General features: G+C 46.0%; 1 protein-coding gene across 2 annotated transcripts in view; it reads left to right on the top strand.

Moving 5' to 3' along the window:
* The first annotated feature begins 764 nt into the window (after positions 1 to 764).
* Positions 765 to 20,781, top strand: part of KCNJ6 (potassium inwardly rectifying channel subfamily J member 6) — a 96,571-nt gene continuing 76,554 nt past the window's right edge. The window contains exons 1-2 of one of the 2 annotated variants that reach the window (XM_081573189.1): positions 765 to 849; positions 8,692 to 9,612. In XM_081573189.1, coding sequence (XP_081429315.1) covers positions 819 to 849; positions 8,692 to 9,612 — 952 coding nt within the window. In that variant the 5' untranslated portion in view covers positions 765 to 818. Of the gene's footprint in view, positions 850 to 4,805; positions 4,899 to 8,691; positions 9,846 to 20,781 lie in introns of those variants that run through there. The other variant, XM_081573191.1, reaches the window with a different exon arrangement.

Below are 20,781 nucleotides of genomic sequence, written 5' to 3'. Positions count from 1 at the left end.
TCAAATTGAGCCTGCAGCCTCCTTCTGCACTGCCCATGAGCTAAAGGTAATTTTACATTTTGAAAACAATGTAACCAATCTTTTAAGTTTTTTTTAATGTGGACTATTTTTAAAGTCTTTATTGAATTTGATACAATATTGCTCCTGCTTTATGTTTTGATTTTTTGGCATCAAGGCATGTGGGATCTAGCTCCCCAACCAGGGGTAAAACCTGCACCCCCTCATTGGAAGGTGAAGTCTTAACCACTGGATTGCTAGGGGGAGGGGGAAAAAAAGATGTACAACAAAGATCTATGCTGTTTGCAAAATCTAAAGTATTTACCATTGGCCCTTTACAGAAAATATTTATAGACCTTTGCCTCTAATCTATACTTCATATCCACCTCTCCAGTGGTCTTGTTGCAGGAAGGGGGACCCCTTCCACGGCCCAAAAGTGAGCTCCTGTTTAACACTCGAAACGAATTGTCCGAGGAGACACATGTGCCGAGAAAGCAAGAGATTTTATTGGGAAGGGGCGCCCAAGCGGAGAGCAGCGGGTTAAGGGAACCCAGGAGAACAGCTCTGCCACGTGGCTGGCAGTCTCGGGTTTTATGGTGATGGGATTAGTTTCCGGGTTGTCTTTGGCCAATCATTCTGACTCAGAGTCCTTCCTGGTGGTGCACGCCTTGTTCAGCCAAGATGGACGCCAGCCAGAAGGATTCTGGGAGGTGGTCAGACACGTGGTGTCACCTTTTGACCTTTCCCGAACTCTTCCGGTTGGCGGTGGCAGCTTATTAGTTCCGTGTTCCTTACCAGGACCTCCTGTCATAAAACAACTCATGCCAATGGTTGCGATGGTGCCTGGCCAGGGTAGGCGATTTCAGTAGTGTGCTTCCCCTAACAGTCTCAGACCCACACACATTCCCTATACCCACTGCTCCTCCCAGCATAAGCATCCCATGGGATTCACTCACGATTTCCTTAGAGTCGGGTGAAGCAAATGTCCTCGTTTCTGAGTTACCAGACACTTGGGATGGGACACCTTCAGATCAAGTACTTGATCAATTCCTTAGCTCCTACTTGCTAAATTCCATCAGTCATATGCCAGGAGAGTCTCAACATTTTGTTTGAAAATACCTTTTTTTTCCCCCTTCTGATGGTAAAAGTAATATAAAGTCATCCTAGAAAATTTGGGAAAAAAATCAAAATTCTTTTGATGTTTACTTATGTGCTGCCTAGGTCTCTGTTGTGGCACACGGGATCTTTGTGGTGGTATGCAGGCCTCTCTCTAGTCATGGCGTGCGGGTGTTCTCTCTGTAGTCCACAGAACTCCGGCTCTCTAGTTGAGGTGCAGGCTCAGCAGTTGTGTGTACACTTAGCTGCCCCAGGGCATATGGTGCTGTAGCCATGCATTCCAGGAAACAAACTCACTCAGAAGGACAATGCAGATAGTGGAGTGCAGTTGATTACACCGGGGGCCCCAAGGCAGAGTCTCCTCTTAGCCAAGGGCCTCGACCAGTTTTTGTGAAAACCTTATATACCATAAGTGTACATGCCCAAACCCACGTCCCCAAATTCCCTGAAACTAGTCTGAACAAAGGAAAAGAAAGATACAATCAAAGTTCACCCGTGTGCCTTAAGCCTAGGTAGTTAAGAGTGGACAATTATCAATAGGCCTGTGGTCATGCCCCAGTAAGCATAACAGAATGTGTGATTCTATTCGGTTACACAGGTAATTAGGGTATTCTTTTAGGCGGCAGAGAGTCTAGGTAGGAGCCCTGGGGCTCTTCCATCCGGGGGTCTGGTTTTCCAGTTGGTATGTTGTTTCCATAGATACTGGGCATATAGCTCAAAGTTCACAATCCGGCCCAAGATGGAGTCCTGCTTTCAAGATGGAGCCTGTTCTGTCTGTTTCCTCCTTCAGTGGGATCTTAATTCCCCAACCAGGAATGGAACCTGTGTCCCCTGCACTGGAAGGGGGATTCTTTACCACTGGACCACCAGGGAAGTCCCTAGAATATTTAAAAGGAAAATTAGAAGCCCCCACAGACCCCTCTCAGAAGTTCCCTGTTAATATCTGTGCGCATTTCTCTCCAGTCTTTGATTTTATCTGTGCCTTTGAGATCCATCCTGTTTTTCTGTGTGATTTTCCCCCACGATACTCGAAATTCTCAAAGGGCTCTTTGAACACTCTCTTAGACACCGCAAGTTTCCCCCGTAGCATTCATGTATAATTTGCAATGTACAATTTCCTGTCAGGAGAACATCTGTAATGGCCTGGACCATCACGGCAGCCTCTATTCACAAGCAAAGCCCCCAAAACTCGAGGTGATTCTAGTGATTCCTCGACCAGGTCATTTCCAGCTTGTAACTCAGTCACATCTTGTTTCTTTGAGGTTAAAGTTCACCATCAGATTATTTTGCACCTTTGCTAGTTTGAAGTAAATTAATCATCTTTCTAATGTGTTTCTGAGCTAAGTCATTCAGTCTTATCCGACTCTGTGAGACCCTATGGACTGTAGCCAGCCTGGCTCCTCTGTCCATGGGATTCTCCAGGCAAGAACCCTGGAGTAGGTGGCCATTCGCTACTTCAGGGGATCTTCCCAACACAGGGACCGAACCCACATCTCTCACGTCTCCTGCATTGCTGCTGCTGCTGCTAAGTTGCTTCAGTCGTGTCCGACTCTGTGCGACCCCATAGACGGCAGCCCACCAGGCTCCGCCTTCCCTGGGATTCTCCAGGCAAGAACACTGGAGTGGGTTGCCATTTCCTTCTCCAATGCATGAAAGTGAAAAGTGAAAGTGAAGTCTCTCAGTCGCGCAGGCAGATTCTTTACCACAAGCACCACCTGGGAAGCCCATCTTTCTAATAAGGAGAGAGAAAAAGAACAGGGAGAAGAGGGTGGCTTTTTCACACAGACCCACATTTACTCTGAAACAAAAGACAGAAAAGCAACTCAGGTCAAGGAAACCATCAAGATCCTGGGCCCCGCTCGGCTCATCCTTTTGCACGCTGTACAGCACTTCACAGTTTGCAGAGAGTTGCGCTACATCATCTCTGGGCAAGCCACGTGCCAAATGCGGAAGGACGGGGCAGCGGTTCTGACCGTTCTGATGCCCCTGCGCATGACTGGGGCCCAGGGCAAGTGCCAACGGGGCGGTGGTGGGGCTGCAAGGTTGGGGGGAGAAGTCCTTTGCGTCCCAGGCTGTGCAGGAACAGGGAGGATGGTCTGCTTTACCAACCACAGCTGCAGCTTGCCCTGCTGAGCAGCTCGCCCCGCTGAGCAACTCAAATGCTCTTGCCAATGCAATTCACATCACCCCCTCAAATTCACACCTGGGATTCCAAGAAAGAAAGAAACGTTAAGAGCGATCATTAACATTTCTTTCTGTATATCCCCCTGTGCACATTTGCATTCGTGCCCACAGGTGCTGAAGCAATGTTACAGCTCAGATCTGCCATGGCCCGCTCCCCTCCCCAGGCATGGCAACCCGCTCCAGTATTCTTGCCTGGAGAATTCCATAGACTGAGGAGTCTGGTGGGCTAGTCTATAGGGTCCCAAAGTCCGACACGACTGAGGCGACTAAACACACCTCCCCAGTCCAGGGCTGCCTGTGTTTGCTCCGGACAGGGCCTTGAGGCTGGGCCGCTCTCTTCTGCCCACTCCACACCTGACTGTGACTCCTTCTGGCGTCACTACTTACTTGACACTCCAAATTCAGTCTCCTCGATGCTCCAGATACTCTCACATTTCATTGGCTTTTTTTTGGTTTCTCAACTGTGTTCTTGTTCCCCACCAGGTGCTATTAAGCTTCCCATCCCATCTTCCCTGGGATACATCTCACCTGCACACACTGCCTCACCTGGCTGAGGCTCAGAGACACCTCTGAGGCTGTTACATAGTCCAGGCTCATATGACTCACCCACTAAAGGCCAATAAGTCAGGAGATGAGTTGTTGGGGCAAGGAATAGTGACTTTATTTGGAAAACCAACAGACTGAGAAGATGATGGACTAGTGTCCCAAAGCACCATCTTACCCAAGTCAGAGTTCAGACTTCTTTTATACTGAAAGGGGAGGGAGCATGGTTGGTTGTTGCAAACTTCTTGGTGTCTGAATCCTTTGCTATTGGCGCTGTTCATATAGGTCCAGTCATGACGATCCTAGAAACCTCCAACAAGGCAAATGTTATTCTCTATTCTACAACTTTTGATCTCCATATCAATGAGTACTACACCTTTAAAGGTCAGAGCTTTGAGAATGGGCTACCCTGTGTATATCAGGCTACAGGCAACATTCTTAGCTTGTAGCAAAAGCAATTGAATACAAAGGTTAAAGTCAAAGAAACCAGTGCAACATGGAGTCAGATTTGTTCTTCCCTACTTCAAGGCCACCTTTCCATCACACTCCCGGGACCTTTAGCTTTCTTTGCTCCCATTTTTGTTCATTTTTAAAAGGCACTTAAGTAGCTTATGCATTGACATTTTTTTCGCCTTACACACAACACAGACATTCGATTAACCACATGCTAGTTCACTATGGTGAAAAAACTAAAACCAGCACAACCTAAAGGTTGAGAGTTGTGTTTTATGCATAGGACAGACTGAGGACTTCAGTAACCCTGAGAGAACTGCTCCAAGGAGGCAAGGAGGGGGATCTAGACTATATAAGAGTTTTGCAACAAAGGGCATATAATAGGGAAAAAAAGATGACAGTTAATCAAAGAAAACTAGATATCTCAAGTTAAGGAATTGAGTGCTTTTCTACGAACAGGGAAATGCAAGAGTCTGAGCTTACTGAAATCATTCCTTTGATATGCTCCTCAGCTGTCTGGGGCCAGAATCCACGTTTTCACATCCTGAGTTTCCACATGGCTCTCTATGGGGAGTGGCCACAGTCTGAGGGCTGCTAGATGGCAGGTATTCTTTTTTTTTTTTTCTTTTCTTCCTTCCTGTGTTCCCTCGGGGCTCACCGCTGGAGGGCTGCAATTGCTGGTGATCATGGCATTCCTTGTTTACTGACATGGCAGGCAATATTTTATTTCTCGCTAGATACTGTTAAAAAACAAAACTCAACTGAGTATGTTTGAAGATCAAATTGGCTTTATTCAACAATGCATGAACTAGGCAGCATCCTATTTAGCAGATAGACACTAGAGGTGCTGTACAAAGGGGATGATTTTTAAAGGTCTAAAGGGGATGGGACAGGAAGTTGTAAACAATAAAGGATTATTTCAGGCAAGATCACCTGCTCTACGGGGAAAGTAGGGGGTCTATGTGGGAGATTTACCTCATCTGTGGCCAGGAAATTCCAGACTGACTGGTAAAAGGTCACATTTCTGGGAGGGACTGAACCTGGGGTTAGGATCGATATTCAGTCTGCATTGGCTGATAAAGAGCTTAGCACAAGGGACTCCATGTGGGGAGACCCTTGTTTCTTTTCAACAACATCAAACCCAAACACCCCGTCTTCACTCTCTTCCTCTCTCCCGGTTTTTTCCCACATCAGCCCTCCGAGAACTCTTTTATCTGCTTATCCATGTCAGTACTGCTGCCCACAGCATTAGAGAGAAGGCTTGACTTGATCAAGACACAAAATCCATAACTGTTCAAACACAATTATTTTTGTTTCTGGTTAGATGGCAGCTTTCTGCCACCAGCTGGGGACCCAGACCCCTCCATCTCATGCCTTCATCATCCATCCTAGAAGGGGCAAGGCCAGAGGAGGGGGCATACTGATTATTTAAGACCTTGGCCTAGCAGGGCACACCCACTCCTGGTGGGCCAGGACTGGGCACGTGGCTGCCCCTCCATGCAAAGGAAGCTGGGAAATGTGGTCCAGTTCTGAGCTAGAAAAAGGGGGAAAGTGGGTTTGTAGGATCAACTGGCAGGCTCCCAGGACTGCCCAGAGCGGTTACCTCTGTTCGTGTAGGTCCAGAAACTCACTGACCATTCAAACAGGAAGGTTACATATGACCCAGAAGATGGAGAAAACAGCTTCAAACTGGGGGCTGAGATGAGCGTCCCTCCATGACATCTGAAAGTGTGAAAGATGGCAAAAAACTGTTGCTGTTGTTGTTTAGCTGCTGTCATGTCCAACTCTTTTGTGACCCCATGGACTGTAGCCCACCAGGCTCTTCTTGTCTGTAGGATTTCCCAGGCAAGAATACTGGAGTGAGTTTTGCCATTTCCTTCTCCAGGGGATCTTCCCAATCCAGGGATCAAACCCACGTCTCCTGCATTGACAGGTGGCTTCTTTACCATGGGAGCCACCAGGGAAGCCCAGAAAACTGTTAAGAGTCAGCTAATCTGACAAAGCTCTCCTCTTCCACCTCATCACTCAGGGAAACAAGACCCCAGGGTGACTCTGTACAGATAGAGAGCTCCCCACCTGGGACCAAGGTCGGACCACGCTCCAGGTCTCCAGACAAGAGTGCCCAGCCTGACTGATTTTGAACCGAGGCCAGCCCACATGAAGTCATGCTTAGAGACTCCATCTCGGGGCAAAATTAGCAATGAGAGCTCAGGTATCTCATTGCATCAAACACCCCCCTTGCATGGGGTGCTGGCAGTGAGCAGGGACATTGCCCATGAGCCCCCTCCAGATCCTCCAACCCCATCCACCCTGTCCCAGTCTCAGCTGCTTCCTTTGACTCTTGTCCTGGTGTCTGTTCTGTTCTAAGGAAAAAAAGGCAAGGTTCCTCCTCTACAAATGAAGAGTTACTGAGGGCAGTTATCTAAACGTCAAAGCTATCTCGCCAAACATTGGACTCACAGACCAGATGCTGCTTCTTCCTTGTGCTGAAAAATAAAAACAGATCCATGGGATTGATTATTAAGGAAACTATCCAACCGTGAGCAAGGTTAATCCATAAGATAAGTTGGTACCACTCGAGTCCCATCCCCAGCTGCTTTCTTATTCAGATAAATGCTTTCTCAACAGACTGTTTTTCTCCTTTAACCAAGGGGAGAAAAGGCACCCCAGAGTCAAATGACATAGAACACAAGCCTGAGGGAAGGAACTGCTTATAAAACTTTCAGAAAGCTTTAAAATTATTGGCTGAACAAGGAATTTCACACAGTGGTTTATATGTGTTTCATAGCTATATCAGTTCTAAACGTCCCCTTGCACTCGGATTCTGGGAGAGTCTTCTTAATGCTTCATCATCAAATGATCGTATCAATGCATTAATCATGAAGACCAGCAGAAAGAATACAACCACAAGCCAAAACTGCAGATGTTAAATGTTGAGGCAGAAACCAAATCAAATATGTAAACACATAGAAAGAGAAAGACATGCCCCACACTGCTTTTAACCTTGGCATCCCATTAGGGTAAAATGCATGCATGTGAAAGTCACTCAGTCATGTTCAACTCTTTGCCACTCCATGGACTATAACAGCCCATGGAATTCCCCAGGCCAGAATACTGGAGTAGGTTGCCATGCCTTCTTCCAGGGGATCTTCCCAACCCAGGTGTCCCGCATTGCAGGCAGATTCTTTACCAGCTGAGCCATGAGGGAAGCCCAAGAATACTGGAGTGGGTAGCCTATCCCTCCTCCAGTGGGATTCTCCCAACCCAGGAACCGAACTGGGGTCTCCTGCACTGAAGGCGGAGTCTTTACCAACTGAGCTATCAGGGAAGCCCATACTTACCAATAAAAACCAGAATTTTTTCAGCCTTGAAATTTGACCAACAATTTAAAGAGTTCACTCAAAATTCTTGCCCCCCAAAATAAGGAGAGTAGCAAAGGAACAATTACAAAGGAATGTTTATTACATGTCTGTTCCATACAGGCAGATATCATGCACGTGGTTTTGTTTAACTTTATAATAACCCTATGAATTGGCTATCATGATGACCGTTTTGTTAAATGTGAAAACTGCGGATCAATGAATTCGAATAGTCTATTGGTCTACTCAGGCTGCCCTAACAGAACCCTCCAGACTGGAGGGCTTAAACAGCAGCAGTTTATTTTCTCACAGCTCTGGGGGCTGGAAGTTTAAGACCAAGGTGCCAGCAGGGTTGGTTTCTGTGCCCTCAATCGGTTTGGAAGACCCTTCTTCCTGCCTTCTTGCTGTGTCCTCACGTGACCTTTCTCTGAAAGCGCAGCCCTGGTGTCTCTTCCCTTCCTTAAAAGAGCACGAGTCCTTTTGGATTCAGGCTTCACCATTATGCACTCATTTAACCTTAATTACGTCCTCAGAGGACCCATCTCCAAATAGAGTCACACTTGGTGTTAGGGCTTCAACATATGGATTTAGGAGAATACAGTCCATAACAGCAAGACCAGGAGCCCACAGCCGCTGAGTGGTAGAACCAAGGCTGTCTGGATCGAAACATTTCTTTATCCGGAGTATGCTGCTTCTCACATACCACAGCATCTCAGAGAGAGCCAGGAGACACCCTGCTGTCAGAGCCGACTCTTAGAACTTGCTGGCAGGGAGACAGTTTCACAGCAGTAAGCCTTGTCCCGGTGGGAAGTGTGGTAAAGTCCTTACACAAGCTAGATCACAGAGCACAGGCATCCGAAGCAACCTGTGCAGATGACGCTCCCCCCAAAAGAGGCTTCATCTACTCTGATAGGAGCTGCACAAATGGTCCAATGATGCTCGGTCTTCTACCGCACTGCCAACCACCAAGGGGGTTTCCAGGACCCTCAGAGAGCCGGCGTTTCATTCAGTTTTTCTTTTCTTTTCTCCAAACCACCAGCTAACGTCCTAGAGGGTGACTCCATGGACCAGGACGTTGAGAGCCCCGTGGCCATTCACCAGCCAAAGTTGCCTAAGCAGGCTAGGGACGACCTGCCAAGACATGTCAGCCGGGACCGGACCAAAAGGAAAATCCAGAGGTACGTGCGGAAAGATGGAAAGTGCAACGTGCACCACGGCAACGTGAGGGAGACCTACCGCTACCTGACCGACATCTTCACCACCTTAGTGGACCTCAAGTGGAGATTCAACCTGCTGATCTTCGTCATGGTTTACACCGTGACATGGCTCTTTTTCGGGATGATCTGGTGGCTAATTGCATACATCCGAGGAGACATGGACCACATAGAGGACCCGTCGTGGACTCCGTGCGTCACCAACCTCAACGGGTTCGTCTCTGCTTTTTTATTCTCCATAGAGACAGAAACCACCATCGGTTATGGCTACCGGGTCATCACGGACAAATGCCCGGAGGGCATCATCCTCCTCCTCATCCAGTCGGTGTTGGGGTCCATCGTCAACGCTTTCATGGTTGGGTGCATGTTTGTTAAAATATCGCAGCCCAAGAAGAGGGCGGAGACCCTGGTTTTTTCCACGCACGCGGTGATCTCCATGCGGGATGGGAAACTGTGCCTGATGTTTCGGGTGGGGGATCTAAGGAATTCCCACATCGTGGAGGCTTCCATCAGAGCCAAGCTGATTAAATCCAAACAGACCTCGGAAGGGGAGTTTATCCCTTTGAACCAGACGGACATCAACGTGGGGTATTATACGGGGGATGACCGTCTGTTTCTGGTGTCACCGCTCATCATCAGCCACGAAATTAACCAGCAGAGTCCTTTCTGGGAGATATCCAAAGCCCAGCTGCCCAAAGAGGAACTGGAAATTGTGGTCATCCTGGAAGGAATGGTGGAAGCTACAGGTAAGGCGTGCCGCCTCTGGGGTGTCTGGGGATGGATGTTCATGTTAAGCCGGACTTCACATCCTTACTCACAACAAGATATGGGAAACCGAACCTCCCTCCCTATTAGACATCACCTCTTTATTCATGAGATAGTATGTGGCCTCTAACCTTAAGGATGTCCACCAAGAAGTCTAACCATTTAGCTTTCCTTAAAAAAACCCTTGGGAAAATAAATTAATAATTTTTTAAAATACCTCTTAATATATTTTAATTTTTCAAACATTTACTTAAATGAAAATTTGATTTCCCTCTAAAGCAATTTCAGGTGGTTTTAAAGCATTGTTTAATTTGTATAACTTGAGGCTATTTATTGCCAAGCCAGGAAGAAGAAGTTAAGCCTTTCAAAGGAAAACCTGACAAATTGCTTTAATAAAAATGCAATTTTGCCCCTTCTTTGGGAGTCATTTGTAAGACCCACAGCCTTGGCTTTTCTTTTACATCAAGTGAGAACTTGGTGTCTTTTCTCTATAGTCTAACTGCCACACCTCCTGTAGATGCAATAATGCAGACCCAGTAAATAACTTGAGCAGAAAAGAATAAAAATTGAGACCCACTCAGCATAGTCTTATTGACCCTTCTGCTGTGAACAGCTAATTGTTGGAATATTTTAACCAAGATGATCTCTTCTAAAAATAGAGAAATGGTCTGTTTTTATTGAAGTCTTCACTCATATCTTTTCATATGTCTTACATATCGCAGCCGCAAAGGAGGTCCTTCCATATTTATCTGTAACGTTTTATGAAATAGAGTCATAACCACTGACCTAAGCTAACAATAGTGTCCCATAGGATATGCATAAACTAGAACACTAATCCACACATTACTTTACTGTCTTCTGAGTTATCGATATTAGCCTTGGGATGCTCTTTGGTTGTACAGCCAGCCCTTCTATGCTTTGAGGGCTTCAACTTGAGGCTCAGGGTGGGTTTACACAATGTGAAAATGTATGGCCACTGGCCAGGCTCCAGACTCTTCGTCTACCCATAACTTGAGCTCGGTCATCCCATCCAATGAAAGTCATTGGTGCCATGTCTCTGCCTCCCTGGACCCAACAGGCAAGGTCATTATCTCTAACAAATTTCTCTTAAGATGGTAAAACCTTTGGCAGTAGATATTTTTAAATGCTGCAAGCAAAGAAAACGTGAGTAAAAGGCGTTGCGTAAACTGTGCTCCTTTGCATGAGACAAATGAACGTCTAAAACAAAATAATTATTGTGAAATGCTAAATAAGTGCTATACACATGCACAGGGCTCTCTGTACCCTGAGCCTGACTTTGGGGCACACTGGTGAGGCAATAGTTGTATGGGAGGAAGGGGGGGGGAGCCTGGATCAGGGATGAGGGGAGGGGAAACCAACTCAAACAGGGAGCTCCATCAATTCCCACGGACCAGAAACTTCCTTCCCGGCCAAGCACAGGGACTCTGGGTCCCCCTAGTGGTGACCACTGAGATACAGCCTCTGGCAGCACAAACTGACCACTGGGGATGCAGTTTTAATATTTGACTTCTCGCTATAAATTCTCCCAAAAGGACAGGAGGAAAGAAAGTGGGCAAGCTTTGTTCTCCTCCCGTCTCTGAGCCCCAGGAGCAAAATCCAGTGGAGAGGGACCATCTGGCTACTGGTGTTAATTCAAACTTCAAATTGCAGGAGCCGTGTTTCCTCAGATCAAAGCCCAATCTCGAAAGATAAATAAATGCAGAATAAGGAAGTTATCTTTGTGTTGTCCCTGAGTCAGAATCCTCCCCGGGGCATGCCGCGTCCTTCTGATGACAGCTTGTAATGAGTGAGCCTTTCCAACCAGAGGAACGTCCCTTTGTTGGTAATTAATAGTGATACTTGCCTCTGAGCATCCGGTGGCCTTTCTGCTGCTGCTTTAGAGAAAACTGGATGTTTGCCAGCAAAAAGGAATCAACACACCCCTGTTCCTGGGGAAAGGCAACTGCTACTAACTTTCTAAAAATAATAACAATAATTTTCTAATTTCTGGAAAATGGAGGGGCAAGGAGGAGTGCTCTAGAAAGTTCTGGGTTTTTCTAGAAGCTGGACACCTCTTGATTTTTTTCTTGACAGGATTTGCACAGTTCAGTCTTTCCAGCACGTCTGACCTCTTAAACTTCAGGGGAACACTTTTTTCTTTGTGAATGAAAAACACAATTGGGATTTATGGGTATGAAACAGGCCCTTAGGAAGGACTCCCTGGTGGCTCAGACAGTAAAGCATCTGCCTGCAATCCAGGAGACCCGGGTTCGATCCATGGGTCGGGAAGATCCCCTGGAGAACAAAATGGCAACCCACTCCAGTACTCTTGCCTGGAAAATCCCATGGACGGAGGAGCCTGGTGGGCTACAGTCCATTGGGTTGCAAAGAGTCTGCCAGGACTGAGCGACTTCACTTTCACTTTCACTTTGGGGAAGGAAAGATGCTTCAGTGAATCAAAGCCGCAGGAAAAAAATTAATGTGGACCAAATGCACTCCGAGGAAAACAAATTCACAAAGATGTCGTTATCCATTGGAGGGCTAGATGGGAAATTAGGAGCCACAGAAACCACAAGCTGACACAAAACGGCCTCTGCTTGACTCCAGCTTTGTTTCAAGTCTGTCTTAGTTGACCTTAACCTACTGTCCATAACCTCAGTTAGGGGGCCTCTAACTGAGGCTCATTTCAAGGACGAGCCCTATCAGCAACACCTCTGCAGCCTCAAAGCAGTGCCCTCTTCCTGTCTTGCATGGTGTGGGCACACAGTGACCCGCTATTTTCTGGAGATCCGAGCTACTAAGCAGTAGGCTGAGAGGACCAGTCCTTCGGACGGCTGGGGGCTCAGGCTCAGCACAGGTGAGCCGGGTGACACATAGCAAATATCCCATCCCCAAGCTTGCTGCCCCCAGCCTCCTTCATTACATCACTCAGGGTCAGGCTCACCTCTAGAAAAGGCAAGTCAGCTCCTGGAAGGCAAGTCCTGAGTCTTCCCCACCTTTGAGGGCCTGCAGGTCCTGGCCCTAAGACTCATGCCCACAAAAGGCAGACCCACACCCCTGGTGGATGTCTTGGATCTGGCTCTGCCCAGATCAGGGGGAATGTGTCACCTCTCAAGAACCTTCCAGTCATGCGATTCTATTTTTGAAAATGAATCCAACCCTGGAAAATTCTGACACCAGCCACCCAGACATCTGGGCACTGGCCACGTCTCATCTGTATTTTTAAAGGGGGCCCTTTATGTGCCTGACACATGGGCAATTTGGAGATAGTGATGTTTACAGAAGGGTTCACAGCTACGTAAACAAACACGCTGAGCAGCTGCGGCCAGCGTGCGTTAAAATAGTAAAGCATTCATATAGGCTGATATTTATAGAGGGCAAATTGGCCTGCAGGCTAGATGACAGGCACACAGATCTGGGCCCCGTGCCAGCCAGTGCCTCACTATAGGCTTTCTGATTGATGAACTTCCAAATTTACCCCCAGCGATTATGCAACGGTGACAGGCGGCCCTTTCCAACACCTCAGCAAATATGTCTCCTTTAGGATGAATCCCTGTTAAGCTTTTTTTTTTTTTAATTTTATACTGGAGTACAGTCGGTTTACAATACTATATTAGTTTCAGGTGTATAGCAAAGTGATTCAGATACGTATCTGCATTTCTCCTCTTCTTTGGATTCTTTTCTCACATAGCTTATTACAGAATATCGAGTCAAATTCCCTGTGCTGTACAGTAAGTCCTTGTTATCTATTTGAACCTTTGACATATTTTTTTTAACCAATGGAAGCTATGAGACTTATACGAGAGTAGACCAAATCATGTAATCAACACCCATGTACCCACTAGTCAATTTCTATAATTGTCAATTCATCACCGAGCTTCTTTCATCTGTATCATCTACTCACTCACTGCCCCTCCAGCGTCATATCATTCTATCTGCAAATATTTCAAAATCTGTCTCTAAAAGATAAGGACTCTTTTTAACACATAATTGTAACCCTGTTATGACACCTAAAATAATTAATGATCATCTCTTATGATTCAGTATCTACTAAATGTGCCAAGTGCCAATTGTCTTACAAATGTCTTTTTGATTTTTTTTTTTTAATCTGCTTGTTCAAATCCAAATGAGGTTAACACACTGTGGTTGGCTGAGGTCTCTTCCAAACCATAGTCTATGAGCTCTCCTTCTGTCTCTGTGGGATTTTTTTCCTTTCAAGTTTTTCTCAAAGAAGAGAATTTCTGAAACATTTATATACTACATAGAAAACTGGGGACCGTGGAGGGTGGGAAGCTGCCAACTTAGTGAGGTTATCCTAGATAACATTTTGTGGATGACAAAGAGGGCTGACTGTCCAGAAGTCAGTATCTAGGGGCTACCAAGGAGGAGAGGGCAAACTGGAAGCAGATGAAGGCAAACCCTCCTTTTCCATAGGGAAGCTCAGTTCCATCTCCAGAGTCACTTTATTTCACACAAAGAGGGCTTAGTCGCATAAGTCATGCAACAGACAGCAGGATTTTTGAGTTGCAAGTCTTCACCCTACTCTTACTTTACTGGTGAGGAAATTGAGTCCCAGCAAGACTAGGGAGCTGGCTAAGGTCAGCTTGTCGGGGGCAGAGCAAGAATTTGAAGCCCAAAAGCCACGGATGATGTTGTCCAGCCTCCAGGGGCAGCGCTCTTTGCATCAGGAATGCTGTCGTTTCATGAAGATTCTGTGAGCAATGCACCCAGAAGGACAACAGGTGTTTAATGTGAGGACAGGAGCTCTTCTCTCCCACCATCAGTTCTTTTTCTTTAAGGTTTCTCTGTTGGGCTCCAATGTTCTCAGCTTATTTTAAAATTCTTTATTACATTCACATGAATTTTTAACAACTGAATATTAAAATCAGATGTGCCACAAAGCCTTTCTGAAATTGAAATTAAGTAAGCACCACCTACAAAAATACTCCTGGAAGACCATAATGTTCCATCAAGTCTGATTCCCAAGGACCACTTTTCTTTGCCATAATCAAAATGCCACTTCACTATAACAGAGGGGCTCACAGAGTTTGAAAAGGTGGCATTTCTCAGCTAAGACGGTTGAGGGTTAATGTCACAGTACTTTTAAGCCGTTTAATACTAATAATATTTCACAGCCTTTGTATTTCTCAAATCTTATTTGCTTCTTTAGATAAGTTACTGCTAATCCCTCCACTGGCAATTCATTATCTCCAGATTTGCCATTTTTCTTTTGAGTTGTAACCCAAACTTCCTAGCCTGGGAAAAGAGTTCATTGATAAGATCTGGAATGCTTAGATCTTGGGTGAAAATCTCCTGGTAAATCTCTATAAGATGCGATAAAAAAAAATTCAAAGGTGTGTGAACTGTTTTTTCCTGGTAGAAACCTACCACTCACCCATATCAGGAAATCCAACCGCCCTTTCTTCTTCCAGCATTAGGTTTAGGTGATGTGGTCAGAGCTTCCTCTCAAATATCCACCTCAATATAATATACCCGGGTAGTGTCATTGGCTGGATAAAACCTGATAATACCAGCTCCTCAGACATGGTGAACTTTTTGTGACCCTAAGCAGTTTGGGTACACTCTTCCGATCCCAACAATCGGAAGTTGGATGCAACGGACCACACATAGAATTTTAAACTCTTCCACCACCCCTTCTAAAAAAACCAATGCTGTCACTCTGCTAAACGTTATAACTCTGTTAAACATTCCTCATAATTTAGAAGGCACTTAGAATCTCACAACTTAGCCAGCAGCAGTGTGTCAAGGTTAACATATATTATTGTGATTGAAAAGGCAAAAGTACTGGGTAACTATAAAACTTTTCATTATTAAAACACCAGAAAATCTGGGGCTCCCCAGGCGGCTCAGGGGTAAAGAACCTGCCTGCCAACAAGGAGCTGCATGAGACCTGGGTTCGATCCCTGGGTCAGGAAGATCCCCTGGAGGAGTCAATGGCAACCCACCCCAGTATTCTTCTTGCCTGGAGAATCCCATGAACAGAGGAGCCTGGCGGGCTACAGTTCATGGGATCAGGAAGAGTTGGACATGATTGAGTGATTGACCACCCACACACAAGAAAATCCATTGTTCTTCCTTCTCCAGATGGGCCTTGAGCAGCTCATAAACTAGATGTTCAGGACAAGGCAGGGATGGTCACACAATATATACCATTTAAAGTTCAAACCCAAGAAAAAAATAGACTAGCACTTAAAAGTTCGCTTTTTAGCGAATTTTGTTTTCAAACTCTGAAGTCAATACCCATGTTGGGAAGATATTACACCATTCAAATTAAGAGATGAGTATCAAAGAGTGAGACGCCTCTAATTAGGGCATCCTTAAATACACTGAGCTTTATTATTTCCTAGGGCATTCAGTAACATGAGTGCTGACAGCGTGGTGCCAGTGAAGCAGTTCTACCCAGCAATTTCTAATGACCGGAAGAGGATCACTGGGAAAACCTGTGTAAATTACTCACGTACACAAATACACACACACACACACACACCTCTGCTAAATACCTCCGCCTGCAGAGGGGCTTCTTCCCCCGTTAAGCATGCCGTTGCTCCTCTGTTTTATACCAACCCATTCACAAATTTTATTTGTTGTATTAATTATTCAGTACTCCTCTTTTTTCGGAAGTAATCTCTCTAGGCCATAGCTCAGTTTATCTGCATTTTTCTGTGTCATTTATCATGTCAGGCAATCCTGGGTTGAAACCACAGTTGTCGCATTCACTAGCCCATTTAACCTCTCTAAGGCCTCAGTTTTGCCCTGTTTAAAATGGGAACGGGCTTCCCTGGTGGTTCAGTGGTAAAGTAGCTGCCTGCCAACGCAGAAGACACAGGAGACACAAGTTCGATCCCCTGGGTCAGGAAGATCCCCTGGATGGGGAAATGGCAACCCACTGCAGTATTCTTGCTTCTTGCTTAGGAAATCCCATGGACAGAGGAGCCTGGCAGGCTACTGTGCACGGGGTCACAAAGAGTCGGACATGACTGAGCACCCACGCACATCACAGAATGGAAACAGTAACGGAACCTACCTCATCGGTGACTTTTCAGCATCACAGATTCTATTAGGTCATTCATCCCCCGCTAGATGGCACAGGTGAATAGTGGTAGAGAGGAAGGAAGCCAGGCATTTGGGAGAGCCAGTCTCGCAGGGACTCCATTGTCTCCAGGGACCCGGGCCCCAGGATGACATGACTCCCCCTTGGAAGGCACTCGGAAGAAGTCAAAATGGCAAATGCCAACCTGTGCTGGCCAGTGCAAGAAATGCCCACTCACAGTGTGAGAGTAAATGCCAGCTTGGCCTCTGTTACAGTTACCTATGGTGAATTAGAGATCGATGGGATCTGAATTAAAGAGGCTCACTGGACTCAGAAGAGACTTTGCACTCCTATAGATAGCAACATTTTGTCATTATAATGTCTGCCAAAACTGGACATGAATATCGATTATGCTCAGAGCTTCCAAGGCCACTCCTCAGGGAAGACAGGACCAAGAGTCTGCCTTGAAACAAGATTCAAGTTTCAATTGAAACAAGTTTTTGTTGTTTTTTTTTCAATACGTTGAAACAACACAAGTTTCAAACAGAAGAGTTTGCACTGAAACAAGTCTGCATAGAAACAGGATTTCTGTGTTCCCAACCCCCCTCCTAGGTCCTTCATAAGAACTCTTATCAGTTGATGTCCCAATCTAGAGAATGTATTTTTGTGCTGTAAACTCAACTGAATAATACTTATTTGCATAATAAGTCCTGAGAGAAACTTCTGCTTTAAAGTACAGATGTACTTCCACAAAGCAGACAGTAAGTATAAATTTCTATGTAGCCAATTCCATTGTTCTCTATTTACTGAGAATGGTGAACATTGTAGCAGTCTGCTTTGGCTCAGTCTTGCTGCAGTAACGAACAACTCCCAGTTTTCTGAACACAAAGGTTCATTTCGCACTCATATTAAATGCCAGCTGCAGCCCTGGTCCATGTCCTGCTGGCTCCAACATGCAGACAGAAGGAGCAGCCTCACATAGGACGTGCCATTCTAATGACAGGGAGAAAAAGAGAAATGACAAAACACCTCGCTTCTGCTTGCCATTTATTAGTCATAGCGAGTCATACAGCAGTGCCTGATGTCCATGGAATGGGGAATGTGATTCTCTCACAGAGACTTGGAATAAATAACTCAGAACAAAATAATGCAATCTACCACAGATACCCAGGTGGTTCTGAAAACCCACAGAGGGAGTTTAGAAGTTTTTGCAAGTTTGGGCTTAAAATATGTAGTAGTTATTAGTGTTGTTCGTGGAATACGTCCAGCTTTCATCCTTCTAGACACATGTTAGGATCCTAGGGGCTTCTCTGGTGGCGCTAGTGGTAAAGAACCCCTCTGCCAATGCAGGAGACATAAGAGATGCAAGTTCGGCCCCTAGGGCTGGGAAGATCTCCTGAAGGAAGGCATGGCAACCCACTCCAGTCTTCTTGCCTGAAGAATCCCGTGGACAGAGGAGCCTGGCAGGCTACAGTCCATGGGGTCGCAAAGAGTCAGACACGACTGAGCAACTTAACGTGCACACTCCCAGGCTCCCATTTCCGTTTCTGTTGAACGTGGTCATGTGGCTTACATTTGTCCCAACCGTTTGGGGCACTAGAACTGGGGCTTGGGGGGGTCCCTATCCCAGACCCTCGAACCTGAAGATTGAGCTCCAGGAGGCAGCCCTCCTTTCTCACTACTCTCTGTCCTGTCTCATGCTTGGCTTGTAACAGTCAGTTGTGATGTCCACACATGGTAAATCCTGAGGGTCCTGGAAGGCAGCTGCCAGTTTGCTGCAAGAATCACCCATCATTCATAGGTTGCATGCGTCTTCCAAAGCCACTGGCCTGTTTCACTGCTGTCATGACTGTACTTGGACAAAACCCACCCTCAAGCAGGGCCTGCACGTGGCGAGTCAGTGGCTCTGCAGGGACAAATCTTCAAGTTTCCTGTTTCTGGACCACAAGACAAGTAAGCATCCCCTTGGCTTCCCCGGTGACTCAGCTGGTAAAGAATCTGCCTGCAATTTGGGAGACCTGGGTTTGATCCCTGGGTCGGGAAGATCCCCTGGAGAAAGGAATAGGCTACCCACTCCAGTATTCTTGGGCTTCCCTGGTGGCTCAGCTGGTAAAGAATCCACCTGCAATTCAGGAGACCTGGGTTCGATCCCTCGGTTGGGAAGATCCCCTGGAGAAAGGAAAGGCTACCCACTCCAGTATTCTGGCCTAGAGAGTTCCATGGACTGTATAGTCCTTGGGGTCACAAAGAGTAAGACACGACTGAGCGACTTTCACAACAGTATGAACATGCGTCATGAGAATCATTCTGGTGGAAACCTTACAAATCAACATATGATAATGCCCTTCCTAGTTCCACAGTTCTCATGGAAGCATAGGTCACAGTGAAGTTTCTGTCATTCTGGACCTTTGACTGGCTTTGAAGAGTATAGCTTTGCCAAGTTGCTTGGGACTTGTTACATGACTGGGGAATAACCTAATAGTGTGTTAAGACACTGCAATCTGGGTTGTTTTTTGTTGTTGTTGTTCGGTCACCCAGTTGTGTCCGACTCTTTGCGACCCCATGGACTGCAGCACACCAGGCCTCTCTGTCCCTCGCCATCTTCCAAAGCTTTCCCAAGTTCATGTCCATTGCCTCAGTGATGCCATCCAGCCATCTCATCCTCTGATGCCCTTCTTCTGCCCTCAGTCTTTTCGAGCATCAAGGACTTTTCCAATGAGTCAGCTGTTGGCATCCGAAGGCCAAAATACTGGAGTTTCAGCTTCAGCATCTTCAGTCCTTCCAATGAGTATTGAGGGTTGATTTCCCTTTAGATTGACTGGTTGGATCTCCTTGCAGTCCAAGGGACCCTCAGAAGTCTTCTCCAGCACCACAGTTTGAAGGCATCAATTCCTCAGCACTTAGCCTTCTTTACAGTCCAGCTCTCACAACTTTATGTGACCACTGGGAAAACCTTAGCCTTGACTATACTGACCTTTGTAGGCAGATTAACGTCTCTGCTTTTCAACACACTGTCTAGGTTTGTCATAGCTTTCCTGCCTGAAAGCGAATGCCTTCAGATTACATGGCTGCAGTCACCGTCCACAGTGATTTCAGAGCCCAAGAAGAGGAAATCTGTCACTGCTTCCACCCTTTCCCCCTCTATTTGCCTTGAAGCAATGGGGTCAGATGCCACAATCTTAGTTTTTTTTAATATTTTGTTTGTTTGTTACCACGGTACTAACTAACCTCTTCTGCCTGATACAAAACGCCATATGAACATTTTGACAGGTTGACCGTTGCACACTGTTCATAGCTCAAGACATGACACGAAATGGACTTTTGGCCAGCTGCTTTGCAGAATTTCTCCTCCCACCTTTATTTATTTTCCTCCTGGTTACGTTGCCCTCCGAGATTCGAAATCTTCCCCCAAACCAGCCAGTGAGAGGGTTTCCTGGTGTTTGGAAACTTCTCCTCTTTTACGACTCCCTCCCTGGAACGGGTCTCCGTCCCTAACTCTTTCGTCTCTCTTTTTATCTTTTATATTTTGTCCTACCTCCTTTTGAAGATAATGGGCTGTTTTTCTGGATGCCTGATGTCCTCTGCCAGCGTTCAGAAGTTGTTTGAAGTTTTCTCAGCGTTCAGATGTTCTTTCGATAAATTTGTGGGGGAGAGAGTGGTCTCCCCATCCTATTCCTCTGCCATCTTAGCCCCGCCTCTCAGAATCCTCCTCCCTCCTTTAAATCCTCTCTTTACTGGGTAAGACTTTGAGGTCAGACAGGCAGAGTTCAAATTCTGCCTCCACTCCTGACTGTCCATGTGATTGGGCATATCACATTCCTTAACTTAGCCAAAACTTTTTTCATTCTGAACAATATGAATGATACTTATATTTATAAGAAGATTCTGAAGGATAATAAAGGCAAGTCATTCATCATGGGACCATAGTATGTGTCCAGTAAACGTAACGAGTGAATCTGTGATTCTATAAATCACACTATTCTCATCCATCATTCATTAGGTGACTGCTGAATGTCAATTACTTGATTAGATGCTTTACATATATAATTTTCAATCCTCGAAGCCATTCTGTAAGGGAGGTACTATATTCCCATTTAAC

This window comes from Giraffa tippelskirchi, chromosome 2 (genome assembly GCF_054371585.1).
Source record: "Giraffa tippelskirchi isolate mGirTip1 chromosome 2, T2T-mGirTip1v1.2.pri, whole genome shotgun sequence".
In the NCBI taxonomy this organism is placed as follows: Eukaryota; Metazoa; Chordata; class Mammalia; order Artiodactyla; family Giraffidae; genus Giraffa; species Giraffa tippelskirchi.
Note: the sequence above shows the minus strand (reverse complement) of the source record. Positions and strands in the feature narration are given on the sequence as shown.